Source organism: Melospiza melodia, chromosome 20 (assembly GCF_035770615.1).
Source record: "Melospiza melodia melodia isolate bMelMel2 chromosome 20, bMelMel2.pri, whole genome shotgun sequence".
NCBI classification, from domain to species: domain Eukaryota; kingdom Metazoa; phylum Chordata; class Aves; order Passeriformes; family Passerellidae; genus Melospiza; species Melospiza melodia.
The window spans coordinates 13,054,350-13,071,784 of NC_086213.1; the positions used below are offsets into that span (position 1 = coordinate 13,054,350).

Below are 17,435 nucleotides of genomic sequence, written 5' to 3' on the forward strand. Positions count from 1 at the left end.
GCCCCCAGCTGCTGTGGGACAGCTCGGAAAGGGCAAGGCCCGAGTTCTTGCTTAAGATGAGAAGGTTTTTTTCCTGTTACTGGCTGTTTATGCACTGTGGGAATGCCCAGAGACAAGGAGCAGCCTGAGGCTGCAGATAAGCCTGGGTGGGAAGGGAAGCCACCCCAGTGGTGACAGGGCTTGGGCCAGAGCAAGTGCTGAGAGCAGGTCCTGAGCACGCTCAGGTGGCCTCGCTGCAGGAGGGGTAGCACAGACAGGAATCAGGAGTCATTGCTCAGTGTAAGGGTTCTGCTTATCGTGGAGCACCAAAGTCCTGTGTGGCAATTCCCGACTTCCAGCAAGGCACCCGCGTGGTATCCATCCACATCCCTGATCCATGCGTGCTTTGAGTCATTGCTGTGTAACTCTTTGCCATCGTGCTTTCCCAATTTCAAAGCCTATGTACTAATCCTGTTGGCAGCTTCTGACCAGGGAATCGATGCTGAAGGCAGTTCCAGCTCTCCTGGTGATAATGATGGCTCTGTCATCTGGCTTTGTAATATTTTAGCTGCCCTTATTATGGAACGGGGATTTACATAAGGTCTTTGATGCTGTAGTGCAATGCTGGAGCATTACCTGCTCTCCAGGCAAGCTTGGAAGATGGAACTAATAGACTTAAACTTCAGCCAAGGAGATCTAAGCTAAACATCGCGTAAATCAGTCTAATAATTGCACAGAGCAGTTTTACAATCCCGCCAGGATTAGGAGTCCCCCAAATCCCTGCTGCGAGGCGGCGGGGGCCGTGTGCCCTGCGGAGGGTGCGGGAGGGAGGCGGCGCTGGGAGGTGCCGGTGCACGGGCCCAGCGGGCAGGCCCGGTACCGCCGGCGCTCCGCGGGCTCGCGCGGCCCGAGGGTCCCGCTGCCGCCGCCGCGCGCTCCCACCCACGTGGCGCGGCCCGGCCGGGGGAGGGGCCTTCCCTGCCGGGCCGCCAATCAGAGCGCTGCTTGCCCTCGGCACGGACCAATCAGCGCCCAGGGAACGCACATTTAAACCCTGTTCCCGGGAGCCGCGGTCACCGCGGTGTGACAGGGGGAGGGCGGGTAATGGCGGGTCGCGCCAGTCAGAGGCCTGAGCGCGCTGATTGGCAGGAGGTTAAACCAATGGGGTTGCCGAGGGTAACGCGGCGTCTCCCTGCGGAGCGGTTGGCGGCGCCGGGGACTCCGCGGGGACAGTCGGGGCCGCCCGGCGCGGGGGCTCCGGGGCGCGGGGCGGCCGCTGCCGCCGCCATGGCCGGAGGTGCGCGGGGCGGAGCGGGCACGAGCGGAGCGGGGCCGGGGCGCGGCGGGGCCGGCGGGGCTGGGCCCGCTCGGCGCGGGGCATCTCCGCGGCGCGGAAGCTCCTCCTGGGAGGTGCGGGGAGCCGGGGCCGGCGGGACTCCTCCCCCGCGCGGTGTGCGCAGCTCGCCGGGAAGGGGCTGGGCCGCCGCGGCTCGCCCTGCCGCATCCAGCCCTTTAAACATGGCGCAGGCCGCGGCGGCCGGGCGATGACCGCGGGCGGCAGCGCCGGACATGGCTCAGGCGCCGATCTTCCCCCGTTGCTCCTAGGGAGGAACATGCCCAAGACCAGGGCGGGCGGCGCGGAGAAGGCAAGCCCCGAGAGCGCCGAGAGGAAGGGCCCGAGCCGCCCCCGGGCCGGCGGGGTAAGCAGTGCCCGGGCCTGGGCGGGCGGAGCGGGCGGGCGGCTCCGGGGTCTGCCGTGCCCTCCGCTTCCCCCCGGTGCGGGCGAGCCGGCGTGCGGGCTGTCCCGGGGAGCCGCGGGGCCCGGCCCTTCGGGAGCCCCTCAAATCATTCAGAAATCCGTTAACTTTAAGTGCAGTCGGACTCTTTCCGCGTTTCCCTGTGCCCTTCCGCAGACAGGCACTAAGCTCGGCATTCTCTCCGTGCCATCTTCCCCGTCCTGTAGTTCTGTCACAGGCAGCTGGCCGGAGCTGTCTCTTTGCCTTTAACTCCCAATGGGAATAGTTGTGGCTATTGCATTAACTCCCGGAGCCCCTCTGCAGCCAGCCTTTCGTGTGTTCTGCTGCGCTGAGAAAATCTCTGCTCTCCGGGCTCTCAAGCCTGGCACAGACAAAGACGTGGCAGCGGCATATCGGCAGCGCCAAGAGCGCAGCAGGCAGGGAGCTGGGAATGAAGGGGAGGAAGCTGTGCTGGAAAAAGAGTTCTTAATTTCCTGTTCATGGTGTATTCAAAGCCTGAAGGCTCAGCTGGCAGGTGGACTGCAGTTCACTGCTTTGGGCTTTCTCCCAAAATGCCCGTATTTAAACTTCTTACTAAATCTTGAGGACTTTAAAGCTCAGGGTTCATTGCTTGTATTTGTTAAAACTGAGTGTTTTCGTTGTATTTCATGCTTTGAAGCCCTGGGTTTTCAATAAGCAAGTTTTGTCTTTCATGGGCCTTTCAGAAATATCGGAGGTCAGGGAGTGTCCGTCTGATTTGCTTTTTCTGAGGCTGTTCCATTGTAATCTCAGACTTTAGTAGTTTATTTGTGGACTAAGATTTGAGCCTTTAACTGGTATGATTTTGTGTGAATTATGTACATAGGAAGTTTGTTATTCATGACCACGTTAATTATTAAAATTATCCTATCTGTTCTATTGTCTACTTTGTTTACTTTTTCAGTGTCTGTGACTGAAATGCTGAGGTATTTGTTTAGTCAGCTATATTTGAGCTATCTTTTTTTAACTATTGGGACCCTTTGTTCCTTGCTTTTCTACGAAAATGGATGCATATTTTTGTTGTTTTAACTGGCATGCAATGTCTGAAAAGTGCTTTTGGTTGAGTCAAACTATAGCCAAGCAAAACTCATTCTGCCCAAGCTGCATCTGTTTGTCCAGACACTGAGATTTCAGGGTTGGAATGTGCCTGACATGCCCTGCACAGGGAAGCACAGCCAGGTGGCAGGAGGCTGTGAAAGCAAAGGTGACAGGACTCCACTAATCTTTGCTGAATTTGACACTGCTCCCTGTTGGCATCTTGGGGCCTGAGCCAGGGAACAAACCCTGGGCTCTGTGGTGTCTGGCCATGCCAGAGGGCTTTGCCATTTTCCTGACTGGGCTTTGCATAGACTCTTTAATGGCCCTTTTTGCCATAAACAACATTTACACTTTATTTTTGTGTCATAAAATGGATAAAATATTGCACTGTTTATCTCCCATTTGCTGAGAGGTGTCACTCAAGGCAGGCTGTAAAACTGATTCCTGGGCTGCTCAGTTGAGCATATAATTTGCTGCAACAACATTTGACACCTCCTGAGAGTAGCTGGGTAGCTCAGACCTCTCTGGCTGAGAGCTCTGTACTGGGCCTGGGCAGTTTTTGCTTCACTATTCATATTTTTTTTGGCTTGTGCTCTTTGAGGCTGCCTTCCTCCCCAGGAGCTCAGGCTTGGGGTTTTTTTTAGCACCAAGTTCATACTGTGAAGCACAAGGGTGGAGGCTGGAGTTAGCTCTGACTACCCCATCCTGCTGTATTTTATTAGTTAATTCTCAGAGTGCTCAGCACTGTTATGTTTTCACTTAAAAATCACAACCTCAGTGAGGGTGATGCTTCAAACAGTGTAATTCCATCAGCAGAGTCACCTGTCAGCCCTGCTTGCTGCAGACTGTTGTGGCTGCCAACTTGAGGTTCCTGGAATCTCTGTGCTGAACTGGTTGTTTGTGTGGGTCTGTTTTAGGAGAATGTGTTTGTTGGTCAATCCAAAATCTACAGCTACCTGAATCCCAACAAAGCTCCTGGTGCTCGCCCCCCGCTTCAAGAGGAGAACTCGGTCATGTATCACGAGGTGAAATGTCAGGGCAAGACACTAAAGGAAACCTACAGGAAAGGAGCTGGTAAGATTGAGCTTGGGATTGCTTCTCTTGGTGCATGTGCTCCCACTGCCCCCAGTTCTGACATTTTCATCAAGAAATAAAAGCAGTGAGGAGGAGCCCAAATTGTGGATGCTGAGTGCCAGGTTCACAGTGACTAGAAGTGGGAGTGTTCTGTAAGTTTATGAAGGGGAAGAAATCCCATCTGGCTTGTGTTTAAAGGTGCATTTAACAGCCTTGGTCATTTGTCAAAGCACTTTGATCAAACATTTTTACAAGCAGGTATTCTCAGTCCCATTTGATGCAGGGACTGTCAGGCTTTCTGGAAACGTGGGGCCTTTAGTTCCTGATTTGGCTCCCCAGTTTTGACAAGGAAGTGAAGGTGGCTTTAGCTTGTCCCACTGCTGAGGCCTTGCAGCTGTGCTTCTTTTCTCCAGTGAGCCTCAAACATCTGTCTCAGCAGATGGGACTGTTAAACCTGATGATTTACTCCACATAAAAACCTTATTGAGCTTTAAACCACTCTCACCTCCCTCTGAGTCAGTTGTCTGAGGAGGAGGATGTGGTTGTATTGGGGTAGGATGCAAAAAGAAGTAAATGTTGGTTGTGGGGAGTGTAGATTTCTTGTCAGTGCTGCTCTTTAGCTCCCATGGATTTATCCTGGGTGGCATTGGCCACTTGGTACCAACATCTGCAGCTGCTGGGCCCAGCAGTGCAGGGTCACTGCTGTCCTTTCTGTCATTTGACAGAGCTCTGAACCCCTGGAATTCATTTAAAGCACTCATGTATAGTTGGCCCTAAGTTCAGAGCCTTACTCGATTTCCTTGTCACCAGGAAAAAAGAATGGTGGCAAAATAGTTGAAGGTGCTGTGAAAGCAGAAGAGCAGAAGGATAAGGAAGGTGTGTGCAATCCTTCAGTGCCCTCTGATCAAAACCAAGAAACTGTGGAAAGCCAGAGGACTCCCCTGCCTGCAGACTGTGCTGAGGAGGCCAATGCAAAGCCAGCTCAGAAGAAGATGGTTAAAGCAAAACGAGGATCGAGGAAAAAGTAAGTGATTTGTGGAATTGTGAAAGGACAGCTCTTTGTTTTCTTAAGAATATCACACTTTAAAAACCCTAAAACACCATCTAAGTACCTATTTTGCAGAGGACTTGTTTGTCTTCAAAGCAAGGTTAATGCTTCTATTAATGATCTATTGTTCTATCAGAAGTGAAACATTTGCTGGTCACCTGTGAAAAAAAAGAAATTAATGAGCCATTAAGACCTACTTTCCTGTGGACAAATGGGAATGTATCTTGTCAGAAACAGAACAGTTGGAGGCTTCCTGGCTGAGCTGATACCCTTTCTCTTGGTATCAGAGTAATGTGACCTAACATTAATGAATTCCTTGCCAAGCAGTTTTCATGACCTAAATTTTCGAGTGCCTTCTGGCAAGGCACACAGGGGGCCCCAGACTTGCAATGTGACCTTCAGTTGATTTCTAACGACATCTCACTTGTATTGTTCAAGAATTAGTACTGGAGCAATGGAATTAGTGTGGGGAAGAAAAGGGATGCAGCTGTGGCTTAAAGCTGAGAGTACTGATAAAAAACACTGATTCATATTGATCACCTTTCAACTTACCAAGCTCAAATAAAACATTCTTGCACATACCTTTGCTCTAACAGTGTAATTTAACAAACAGTCTGAAATGTGTGGGTGTGTTCTCTCTTTCTTCCTCCTCAGAACACAAGGAAGAACACCAAACCGAAAAGTAACAGATTATTACCCTGTTAGAAGAAGTTCCAGGAAGAGCAAATCTGAATTGGAGGTAGTGCTTCTTATTAAAATGACATAACTTATAATGTGTCTGATTAGCTGACAATTTGGGGAAGTGTGTAACTATGCTTTCCATTCCAAATGCAAATAAAGTTGTGCACTTTAAGTATTGTTAAGAACATGATTAAAATTTGGAAATGCTGATCCAGTTTAGAGCAGAATCTAGATGTTTATGTATTGGGGGAGGCAGAAATCTTTCTGCTGTTCAGTTTGCTGGAAATATGAGATGGTTTGGAACAATGGGTGTCATTGGTGGGTAGTTTCCTTCCAGCTCTAGAAGAAGCTACAAAAGCTATCAACAATATTGTGGTTTTGTTTGTTCTTGTTTATTCTGCAGACTGAGGAAAGGAGGAAAATAGATGAGCTGATTACAAGTGGGAAGGAAGAAGGAATGAAGGTAACTGCAGTGCCAATCTAAGTAGTCATGTACTGTTTATTACACAGTATCTTGATGTTAATCTATTTAAACAGACAGCAGAACTCAGTCTCAGGACCCTGCAATTCTCTGAAAATGCAGGAAAACTGGAACACACAATTCTTCATTTTGTTGGTCTCTGAAGGATATGTCTGTGCAGCCTCAGTTATAAATACTGAGGGGGCTTTAAGGTCTTTACACAAATACAGTCCTAAGTTCTTTCATTGGAAGACTTTGTGTCCAGCTACCCAGTAACTCAGAGTGTCCCAAACTCATCCTGCATTTCTTCCACAGTGCCATGCACTGTGCCTCTACAGCTTTGTCTGCAGCACACACAAATTCCCTTTTGCAGCAGTTTTTTAATGACAAATCATTTCCTAGTAATCAGCATATCTGCAATGATGTAAATCAGCTGGGAAATGAGAAAGTGTTTTCTTTTCAACTCAACAGATTGATTATATTGATGGCAAAGGGAGAGGAGTAATTGCTACTAAACATTTTAATCGAGGAGAATTTGTGGTTGAGTATCACGGGGATCTCATCGAGATCACTGATGCCAAGAAACGAGAGGCTGTGTATGCTCAAGACCCATCCACAGGCTGCTACATGTACTATTTCCAGTACCTCAGCAAAACCTACTGGTAAGCTTAAGTTTCTATTGATAGAGGCTTTGAATGCTGCTAATTCTTCCCTTGTTTTCATGAAAATTTTTTGTTTTAATGGGAACTGTGAATTATGAAATCTTTTGGAGCACTGATCCATGGTGTGAGAGCCTCCTATACATCTGGGCTATGCAGAATGGCAGGTGACTCACAGCCCTTCTTTGAAGTACAGCACAAGCTATGTGGAGAGTTGCTCTGCTTGGATGAGGCTTGGAGTTCTGCAGTGGTCTTCTGCCTAAATTCATCCTCTTGTAAAATGGACACCTTTATCTGAGTTGCAAGGAGTTGGTTTGGAAAGCAGGATGGACAGACTTCCTGGAAGAGAAACATTTCTTCCAACTTTGACTGGGTGTCCTTGTTGCTCTAGTCTCTGACACCCAGTTCAGCCCAAGCTTTATGACTTTTTTCACATCTTTCCGCTATTCCAGGAAACAGGCAGCTCAAACAGTCCAAAGATTTCATTTTCTGGGTTTTGTACTAACTTAAAAATCTCCCAGAGTTGTTTCTGTTTCCCTGCCTTGCCATATTATGGCTGCCTATTTAATCATGATTGTTCTATAATGTAACATGATAATGTTCTGGTTCTCCTTAATTTTTCAAGACTCGTGTGGATTCCTCCTTCTTTGTGTGATTTGCTCTTTGGGCTTTGCCCACAAGCTGCCCCAGTCCCAGGCACAATCCCACGTTCTGTTCTTGCTCTTTCAGTGTCGATGCTACGAAAGAAACGAATCGTCTGGGAAGGCTCATTAATCACAGCAAGTGTGGCAATTGTCAGACCAAGCTGCACGACATCGATGGCGTGCCTCATCTCATCCTCATCGCTTCCAGGGACATTAAGGCAGGTGAAGAACTGTTGTACGACTATGGAGACAGAAGCAAAGCTTCCATTGAAGCTCACCCGTGGCTGAAACACTAACTCATCTTCCTTGTTTTGGGGTTTTTAGTTTTGGACTGAGTGTTCTACAAGGAGTCAGTGCATTTTTTTTTTCTGCCCTCACTTCCCTCAGCTTTCTTAGAGGATGGCTTATGGTCTTCCAAGCTCCTTAAAAAACTGCCTTTTTGCTTTGCAGTATTTAAATACCTATTACAGTTTTCCAGGCAGGCTTGAATAATTGATCTTAGATTGCCAAAACTTTTATATCATAAAAGGAAAACCCTTCTTACAATTCGAATGCTTCTGCATAGTAGTGACCAGTGCCACTTGAGCAGTGAAAGACTTGCACAGAAATTTAATCACTGGGGTTGTGCTTCTGCTTTTGCAAGGAAATCTCACACCCCACTTTGGGGTGCTGAGCTTGGCTTTATGACAGAAGTACTGCTGTACTCTGACTTGGTCATCCAGTGGCTTGACTGCCTGTCAGACTGCTTTTCACAGCCCAGTGCTGACAGGCTTCTCTTAGATGGATGCTGCTGTCATTCTCAAATAATTTGTGGTAGGAATCCAGTTTCTCCTGTGTCATACATTCTGTTGGCAATGAACTTCAAATGCACTGGCACTGAGGGAAAAGGATGGTCAGATTGACTGCTTCCTTTGGAGAAATTCTTCCCAGCCAAATGAGGATAAATTCTGATAGACTGGCTTGATACTGATTACAGCTGTGAAGATAGAACTTCACAGTGAGAATTAATGTTTGACATTTACTTATTTTCTAAACTTTGAGAAGGTACCTTTTTTATAGTCGATGGCTGATTCTTGGAGGTGTCTCCCAGAGGATTTTAAAGAAGTAAAAACTCTCTCCAAAAGTTTTTTATATTACCTTCCTATGCTAATTAGCCACATCAGAAGCTATTTATTTACTGTGAATGCTTGAAGTAGAGCATAGTGGTTCCAAAAATAGGAGTCATCTTCATATGCAGCTTCAAACTGTAGTGATGGAGTTCATGCAGTGAAGAAAGCAGATTCCTTATTGCCTGGTCCTGTAGGTCTGTCCAGCACAGTCTGGTCCCACTGTCTCACATGGGAGTCGAGCTCTTGGCATCTCGTGGATGTTTGGATGTTTCTGTTGGAGAGCCAAATCTGGGATATAGGCAGGCAATACAATGCAGGTCCTTTATGTTAAAGAGGAATTCTTACCAGTTGGAATTATTGCCAAGGCAGGCTTGGCATGTGTGTAGATGAAAATGGCTGTGAGCCATCAGCCACGCTTGCTGCTGGAAGATGTCAGCAAGGGATCTGTGGCTCTGTTAATGTCTTCTATTCCTCATGTCTTGAAGGCTGCTGCTGTTCCAGCTGAATGCCCTCTAGACAATCTTATGCTTGCCTATGTGATAGGTCAGATAGCAACAACATCTGGTTGTGTGCTCCAGCAGCAAGAGAGATGGCTTAGTGATGTATTTTTTAAATTAAAAACTTGAAGACAATGTCTCTGTAAAATAAAGAATATATTTATTATTGATGAAACAGCTGCTATACTACCTGTCTCCATTGCAGTTTTATGAGCATTTTGAAAGAAAGCTGTGAAAATCACTAGCTATTAAATGCTTTATATTATTTACTGCTTCACACAAGGCAAACTCGTCAGAGCAAGCCTGGGTGTTTTCCCATTTCTGAAGAATTAACTGGAGACCTGTTCCATTACATGTACTGAGTTTCAGGTAAGCCTCGTTGGCCAACTTGTCTGAGTTGGCACTGATTTTTCTCTGGTCTCAGTAACAGAGACCTCAGCTATGTGTAAAGTGTCCTGTTAAACTAGAGCACTTCCCTTAAGTCAAAATTGGAATAAATTTTTTTAATTTTATTTAAACATCTACGTGTTCTCTATCAGGTTGAATAGCTTAAAACCTCTGTACTTCAGCATCACTTTTGTAAACAAGAAAGGGGAAAGATCTCCCTTGTTTTACACAAAAAGAAAATGTCTTCTCTGAAAGCTTAACTGGTAATTGAGTAGCACTGCGTTGGAGGATGGAAATAAAGCTCGTGTTGCACTGCATCTGTATCCTTTGCTTTTCTAGGAACACATACAGAGATCTAGAGCTCTACCTCAGTGTACTTCTCACAGGAATGTGACATTTGGGTGTTTATCTCTGTGCCTCACAGAAAGGCTTCATCTTCTAACAAAGTGTCACAGGGAAAGACACCCTTGGGTTGGGAGCTAAACTGCTTTTTTGAAGGAGATTGGAAAATACATCCCTGGATAAACCATGGAAGAGGATGGAATTCAGATCTTAAGCTCAGAGGTGCATCCTGGCTGTTGCTCATTGATTGTTTCTTGTTTCATTTTTCTGTGCACAAATCCTCTGCTCAGGCCGTGCAGTAACTGCCTTCCCTGCTGCCATGCTCTAGAAAATACACAACGAGGCCATGGCCAAGGCTTATTGATATTTTGAAGATGGCAGAAGGACTGCAGTGGTTCTGTGCCCTGGCTGAAGCAGCTGTGGTGTGGCCTTGCTAACAGAGAGTTGTTCCTGACCTCTGAGGGAGGCTGCAGCTCGGCCTTGTGCTCAGCCACATCCACACGTGCAGCTGAGCAGATGTGTGATGTGCCCTACATTCTTCATGCTGTCAGAGTAGGAGAGGGAATCAAAAGACTTCAGAGGCTGCTTTTATTTCTGAAGAGAGTAAGATCACAGTTTGATACCTGTCACTGCTTCTTTTATGTCTGTTCAGACTTCTGCTCTGGATATTCTACCTTTCTAAATGGAGAACCTAATTGGTGTCTTTCAAGCTTCTTTCCCCACTCCTCTGTTTGCCCTATATGCTTCCACTGGTGCTAAATCTCATTACTGGGGCCAATACACAGCTTGTGGCAGGTGATTGAAAGAACAGAGCTTATGCAAAACACAACTCTCTACCACAGGAGACTTCAGCTGTCAGAAATGAAAGGTTTGGTGCATCTGTTCCTGCACCTCAGCCCTTCATGTGGGCAGAGCCCAATTGCAGCAGCTTTTCTTGCTTTGCTGTGCTTTCCTCACTGTTCATCTCACCCCCAAACAACCACTTGTGAATGGCAGGTCTCTGTTATCTTCCTCTTACAAAATCATTTGGGCTGAATGTTTTGATAGCTGGACAGGATAAGTATGCTGTAGTACAGATCATCACAGACTCTTAGTAAGAATAAACCCCAACTTTATACAAACATTTTATTTTCTACATGTGGATAACGTCTGACAGTAAGAAATACAAAAAGTGTCTGTTTCAAACAGTTTCTGAAAAAGCAGAGTAAAATCTATTCTGAAAGAATATTATACAACGTGATTTTAATGAGATTGCTCATTCTCTACAGTAGGAGTGATGCTGCTGCTTCCAATCATTGTCTTTCCCAACGCCTCTGAGGCTCAGCAGTGCCATTCTCACCAGCAGCAAAGTCCTTGAGGATGCTCATTTTCCATGTTTAAAAGAAAACCTAAAAAAGAGAGAAATCAATAGCAGAAAGAAAACAATAATGTAGAACTGGAAAACAAGGAACAGGCAGGGGGCTGGCCCTGTCACTGTGCTATTTTGGGGGACTTTAGGGATAGACCCTGAGCTTGTGGGTTTTGTGTACAATGTAGGCAAAGCCTGGGGCCAGCTGGGGTGCTCCCACAGCACGGCCCTGAGGGGCTGGCAGGGGAGGAAAGCATTGAATCATTTTGCTCAGGAATCTTGTTTTTCCTAGGAAGAAAGTGACTCCCTGCTTGCCTGGGTGGAGGTGGCTTTCCTGTGCAGTGCTTTTTCCCCAGGAAGAGATTGCTTTATCAGGTTTTTAACTTTACATGGAGAGCAGAAAACAATATCCAGCCAACTAGGCTAAAGTTCAGCATCCACCCTGGATTCACTGTGTAAGGAGTGGGCCATATTCTCACAAATTCTGCCCCAAAAGCTGCAGACAAACTTACAACCGTTTGATGATTGTCTTCTCTTCACTGTCCTTTCTGGTGCCAGCACTGCTGCCACTGGCTGCTTTTTCCAGTTCTTCTGTTTGGTCCCTTTTCTGTGAGATGATCCCACTGGGAAAAGAAATGGTTTTGTTTATTTTTTGTGCGTTTATTTTTTGTGCAGAGTGTGACAGTGCATGAGTTGAACCTCTCACTGGACATGGGTGAATGAGTGTTCACAGGACAGGGATGGCAGCCCAGCCTCTTCCTTGTACTGAGCTGAAAATAATGAATCATTATCCCTAAATACAGCAATGTAATGGTGCCAGGGTTATGCTTTAATGAGAACACTAAAAAAATAATAAGCTGACTTCTCCACAGAGAAAAAATGGCAAATCATAATGGGGTGAAAGGGAAGTGTAATCACACTTGGATTTGTGCAGAAGTCCAAGGGTGAGAGGAGGGTGCAGACACAAATGGTGAATTTCTGCAGGGGTGGATGTGTGGTACCTCCAGCGCAGCCACCCAGGCTCACACGAGGCCTGGCAACAGATGGGAGGGAGGTTCCCAGCTCCCCTGCAAGGCAGCTGCCTGTTCCTCTTTCCACCCTACAGAGGAGAGAAGAAAGGCTTTGCCTCAGCTCTAGGTTTTGCCATTCTGGTGTTTCTGCACTGCAGGAGCTGTAACCACCTACTCCAGGCAGCAGTTTTGCTTTGACCAAAGGGTGTTTTCCCTGCCTGGAACAGGGTGAGATTTTCCCAGCCTGCACACTCAGTGTTTTCACAGCATGTCCTGAGCTGACCTCAGTCATTTGGAGAGCTCAGTGGATCAAAGCCTGTGACTGCAGTAGCTGCAGGCGAAGAGTGGCCAAACAACACTCAACTGGACTCGGAAATAAAAACACAGAGCAGTTAAAAACTGGTGTGACACCAGGCACGGGGTGATTCTGAGGCAGACTCTCCTCTTGGATAAATGAGACAATGAGCTGTTGGTGACACTGCAGAGCTCTAACATCTGCATGGTAACTTCTACCCAGAAATCATGATGAAAAATGCAGCCCCCAAACACCACCAGTCACTTTGAGCCAGTCTCTGAGATGTTTGTTACCTTGTGTTATGCAGAGCTTATTTCCACTGTGTACAAGGCCTTTTAGAACATAGATTTATCCTCTTCTCCTGCACAATTACTCTTTACTACAATTACAATTAGGATTTTATGTGACTGTTTAGAGGGAAATGGGTTTTGGCTTAAGCTGTAACACTGTATGAGGAGATAACCTCACAAATTACTCGACATGAAAAGCAGCCCTGCCCTGTTCCTGGTGCACAGCACTGTGACTCAGATCACTAAAAACCTGAAAACATTCCCACTGTTACATTTTTAACTTGGTCTGTACTAAACTGTGTAACAGCTGGGAAATCAAAGCAAAAAGCAATTGCACTGCTGCACAGCAAAGCAGCCAGCTGAGCTGGAGCAGTGCTGTCAGGCAGTTTGTAAATTCTTGGATTTAGGTGTAACTTCTTGGCTTAACCTGCCTGTTACAGACAAGGCAAAGGGCGGGCTCTCTGTTTCCAGGAGGGTGCTGCTGAGATATCCCAACTGAAATCTAATGTGCTCACACAGTTTGTGTCTAGATTAAGAAGAAATTTCTTGACCCAAAGAGTTTATCATCCAACCTAAGGAAAGGGAGCAGAGGTTGGGAAGGAGAGCCTTTGGTGTGAATGAATTTGTAGCACCAAGATCAAGACCCTTCCCACATCCCACTCTGACTCACACTGACTCTCCCTTCAGGAAAGACCAAACCCTTCTCTGAAATCACTTGCTCTGCACAGTTCAAGGGCCTTACACAACCCTCTGTTGGCAGTCTTAAAAACTCCACAGCTTATCATGAATGATGGAAGAGCTCAATATTCTGTTTCTAGATCAGTGCCTCACCCCCGTGGGAGTGAAGGACCGGAGATCAACCAGCGTTGTGCTGCAGGAGGAAGGAAAGTTTGACTGAAGCTGAGTTGGAAACCCCCCGTGCTCTTTGGTATGTAGTGTGGCTTTAGACACTGTGTGTGCAGCTGCTGTGACTGCACAGATGAATTCCTGTGCAGGAAAATCCAGCCTGGATGTGGAGTGGGAGTAACTCTGTGTAGGCTGAGAGTGGGACAATGATGGGAATGGGCTGGGAACTGTGCAGAGGAAAAGGGAGTTTGCTTTTCAAATCGTGTTGCATAGAGACTTCATTGTTCCCCCATTTTTCTTTGTTCATTTGTATGCTCTGGGGAGCACAGGGGTCACTTACATATCTGGACAATGCCTATCCTGACCTAGGGGCTCAAACCTTCCAGACTCTCAACTGATATGCTTCATGAAGTACTTGTTATTAGTTCTCTGCTGATTTCAAGCTTTACCTCTTATAGCACTGTAGCTCCTCTTGCACCACCAGAAGCTGAGCTTTCAGCTGGTTCCTCTCTTGCAATACATCCCGGAGCTCCTGTAACGTGAACCGGGGCCGGTTGGGGTCTGTGAGGTCTATCACCATTTGATCTGGTCCAAGGCTGGGCTGTAAGATAAACAGGGGTGGATCTTGTAACCTCTCAACTCAGCATTCAGCAAGTAAAATATCTGGATTTTATAAATATGAAATTGGTACGAATTCATCACAATTCTGATTATTATTTTCCCAAGCAGTTAATTATAGTTCTTCATATTTTTATATTCCCTTAGTGACTATATTCCCTTAGCCAAATACAGGCCACAACTGTGACAAGCTCTGACCACAGTAAAAAGCAAAGTCTCTGTCCCAAAGAGTTTGCAATTTAGTTGTCAAGAAGATGCTTTTATCAGATTGTTCTCAGATGACGAGTGAGGCTGAGCCATCTAATGCCACACCAAAATTCCGTGTCAAAGAAAGGTGAGACCTGAACTCGCCTTATTTGATTAAAAACCTTTGAAGTAATCAAGACATCCATTTCCCTCACAGGGGGTAACAAAGCCTCAGTGTTTGCATACAGTTGTTTCTATGGGACCGGTGCTGTACAAAAGCTGAACACGGTAGGTTTGTACTCTGAGCTTTGTGCGTGACTGACCCAACTTTGCTGGGTCAGCCACTGCAGTGAAACTGGAGCGAGGAATCCACAGCACTGCGATCCTAACCACCCCCAAAGGAAAGAGCTTCAAGGCTTTCATAGCCAAAGACGGGAAGTGACTTTGTGAGACTCGTCCTGCTGACACAAAAGTGACCACAAGTATCGACCGGCCCATCTGGTGTGGTTCTGGGTGCGCTCTGCGACCCGCGCGTGGTGTTCCCGTGCTGGGGAAGGAGCCCGTGTCCCGTGTGCCCACACCGAGTCCCTTGTGCTCCGACCGAATCCCGTGTGCCCCGGCCGTGTTCTGTGTGCCCGGCCGAGTCCCCCGTGTCCCAGCCGTGTCCCGTGTGCCCCGGCCGTGTCCCGCACCCACCTGCGGGTCGCTCCCTCGGGCCGCCGCCCGCAGCTGCTCGAGCTCCCGCCGGAGGCTGTCCCGCTCCCGCCGCAGCTGCTCCTCGGTCACGCTGCTCTCGCTCACCAGCGCCTCCAGCATCTCCAGCACCCGGACGATCCTGAACTGCAGCCGGGCGCGGGCGGCGGGCAGCTGCGGCCCAGCGCGGAGCTGCAGCAGGTCCCGGCCCACCACGGAGGAGATGTCGTACACATCCGCGGCCGTCAGCTGGAACGGGCTCTTCTCCAGAGCGCTCTCCGGGCCGCCATCCTCCTCCTCCTCCTCCTCATCCTCATCCTCCTCCTCCAGCTCCTCCTCCCCGTCCCGGCCCCGCTCCATGCCCGCCGCACCCCGGCGCTCCCTCCCTCCCAGCGGGGCCGGGCGGCGCTGCCGGCGAGGCCGCGGGCGGAGCGGCCCCTCCCGCCCCCATAGCGGCGGCCGCGGCCTCGCGCCGCTTCCCGCCCTGCCCCTTCCCCTGAGGAGGCACCGCCCGCGCTCCGCTGCCGGTAAGGGACGGGGGGCTCTCCGGCAGCCCCGGAACCGGCACCGAGGCGGGTGAACGCATCGGCCTTTCCGCAGCGCCACGTCCGCCTCGGCCGCTCGGGGAGCGGGACGGGGGGACTGGCGGGCTCCGGGAGCGGGGAAAGGGGCTCAGATCGACCCCGGCGGGAGCGGCTGCGGCTCCTCCGGGCCGGCGGATCGGCCTCTGCCCGCTGGGAGAGCCGCGTCCCCGCCGGGAGCGGGGCTGAGGGGCCTCCTCGGCCGGGCGCGGGGCAAGGCCGGGGCCCCTCAGGCCGGGGTAGGCCAGGGGAGGATGCGGCTCCGGGACTCGGCTCTGTCCCGGCGTGTGCCCTCAAACAACAGCGACACGGCTGGTTCAGTTTCGTGTGGCATACTCTGGGAGATTTTCGGATGAACACAGTGCAGCGGTGCTGGAAGCGATTCTTACCCAGGCTGTTCTGACCCAGCCTTGAGCCTGTGCCTGTGTTCTCCCCCCCAGACAATGGCTGACTGGGCCCCCATAGCGAAGGAGTACGATCCCCTCAAGGCTGGCAGCATCGATGGCACGGACGAGGAGCCCCACGACCGGGCCATATGGCGGGCCATGCTGGCACGGTACGTACCCAACAAGGGTGTCACGGGAGATCCTCACCTCACCCTCTTCGTGGCGAGGCTCAACCTTCAGACCACAGAAGAGAAGTTAAAGGAGGTTTTTTCCCGCTATGGAGACATCAGGAAGATCCGTCTGGTTCGAGACCTGGTCACGGGATTTTCCAAGGGTTATGCGTTTATTGAGTACAAAGAGGAGCGCGCGCTGCTGAAGGCCCACAGAGATGCCAACAGGCTGGTCATCGACCAACATGAGATCTTTGTGGACTTTGAACTGGAAAGAACTCTCAAAGGATGGATTCCCCGGAGGCTTGGGGGTGGGTTTGGAGGCAAGAAAGAATCCGGGCAGCTGCGCTTCGGAGGACGGGACAGACCTTTCCGAAAGCCCATCAATTTGCCAAACGTGAAAAATGATTTCTATGGAGAAGGATCATCAGAGAAAAGAAACTGGTCTCGTGAGGGAACAAGGGACTGGAGAACCAGGGACCGGGACCACGAGAGGAGCAGGGACAAACGCTGGCCAGAAAGGGAGAGGTCCTGGGCTTGGGGTGACAGCGAGAGAGACAGAGACTCCAAAGAGGAGAGGAACAGGGGGAGGGAGAGGAAGGACAGAGACAGGAAGGACAGGGATAGGGACCGGAGCAGGGACAGAGATACCAAGAAGCAGAGAGATGATGATAAGCATCGATAGGTGACTGTGCCTTGTCCTTGGGGTGTGTGACTGACCCTTGTGGCATCTCGGGGCTGTGACAGCATTCCCAGAACAAGCTGTGGTGTTGCCACCTTGTGCCTGTGACTCTGCTGTCAGCAGCTCTCTGTAGTTTGGTTCCTACTGCAGTTCGGATGTGTGTTGAATTGTTCTTTAGAGAAAATAAACTTTTGTATTTATGTTTTTGAGCTGGTGAGTGCTGTAAGAAATGCACCGTGTGTACTGGCATCCCACTGAGATGAGCACACGCCTTTGGCTGCCTGAATGAGGAGTTATCCATGTGCCAGGTGTCCATATATTTGTTATGAAACAGTCCCATGCTAGAGACACAGGAATGGAAATAGCAAAAAACTTCTGAAACTTCTGTGCCCCAAAACAGAAGCTGATGGGAAGTGGCTTCATTTTTGTGAAGACACTGGGACAGGTAGAACCTTTATTTATACTGTGTCCTTAACTAGTTCTGCCAGGTGAGAGAGAAACATGGAACCAGTCCACTGTCTGTGACATGGGAGGATGAAACTCCTTTGTACAGAGGAATGAGCACCACGGGACAGTAAGCACGTCAGAAAATGCCTCATGTTCCTGATGAATCCATGGACAGTTACTGAGGGAGGGT

General features: G+C 49.0%; 3 protein-coding genes across 6 annotated transcripts; 2 read left to right on the forward strand and 1 right to left on the reverse strand.

Annotated features, from left to right (window-relative positions):
- Positions 1-1,072: 1,072 nt before the first annotated feature.
- Positions 1,073-14,186, forward strand: KMT5A (lysine methyltransferase 5A). Of its 2 annotated transcripts, none has more exons than XM_063173160.1 (8): positions 1,073-1,276; positions 1,585-1,679; positions 3,710-3,866; positions 4,677-4,890; positions 5,569-5,653; positions 5,999-6,058; positions 6,527-6,717; positions 7,444-9,668. In XM_063173160.1, the coding sequence occupies exons 1-8, from the start codon at positions 1,084-1,086 to the stop codon at positions 7,652-7,654; spliced, it is 1,206 nt and encodes a 401-aa protein (XP_063029230.1). In that variant the 5' UTR covers positions 1,073-1,083; the 3' UTR covers positions 7,655-9,668. The 2 variants fall into 2 exon arrangements, with proteins under 2 accessions (XP_063029230.1, XP_063029231.1); XM_063173161.1 differs by lacking the exon at positions 1,073-1,276 and adding an exon at positions 13,455-14,186 and having other exon boundaries at positions 1,487-1,679; positions 7,444-7,580.
- On the reverse strand, positions 10,805-15,363 carry RILPL2 (Rab interacting lysosomal protein like 2). Of its 2 annotated transcripts, XM_063173164.1 has the most exons (5): positions 14,983-15,363; positions 13,932-14,083; positions 12,043-12,140; positions 11,554-11,664; positions 10,805-11,081 (listed from the first exon to the last, which is right to left on the reverse strand). In XM_063173164.1, exons 1-5 carry the CDS (start codon positions 15,337-15,339, stop codon positions 11,029-11,031), a joined length of 771 nt encoding a protein of 256 aa, XP_063029234.1. In that variant the 5' UTR covers positions 15,340-15,363; the 3' UTR covers positions 10,805-11,028. The 2 variants fall into 2 exon arrangements, with proteins under 2 accessions (XP_063029234.1, XP_063029235.1); XM_063173165.1 differs by lacking the exon at positions 12,043-12,140 and having other exon boundaries at positions 14,983-15,358.
- On the forward strand, positions 13,453-17,007 carry SNRNP35 (small nuclear ribonucleoprotein U11/U12 subunit 35). Of its 2 annotated transcripts, none has more exons than XM_063173162.1 (2): positions 13,453-13,564; positions 16,001-17,007. In XM_063173162.1, the coding sequence occupies exon 2, from the start codon at positions 16,004-16,006 to the stop codon at positions 16,799-16,801; it is 798 nt and encodes a 265-aa protein (XP_063029232.1). In that variant the 5' UTR covers positions 13,453-13,564; positions 16,001-16,003; the 3' UTR covers positions 16,802-17,007. The 2 variants fall into 2 exon arrangements, with proteins under 2 accessions (XP_063029232.1, XP_063029233.1); XM_063173163.1 differs by lacking the exon at positions 13,453-13,564 and adding an exon at positions 15,422-15,506.
- The last annotated feature ends 428 nt before the right edge of the window (positions 17,008-17,435 follow it).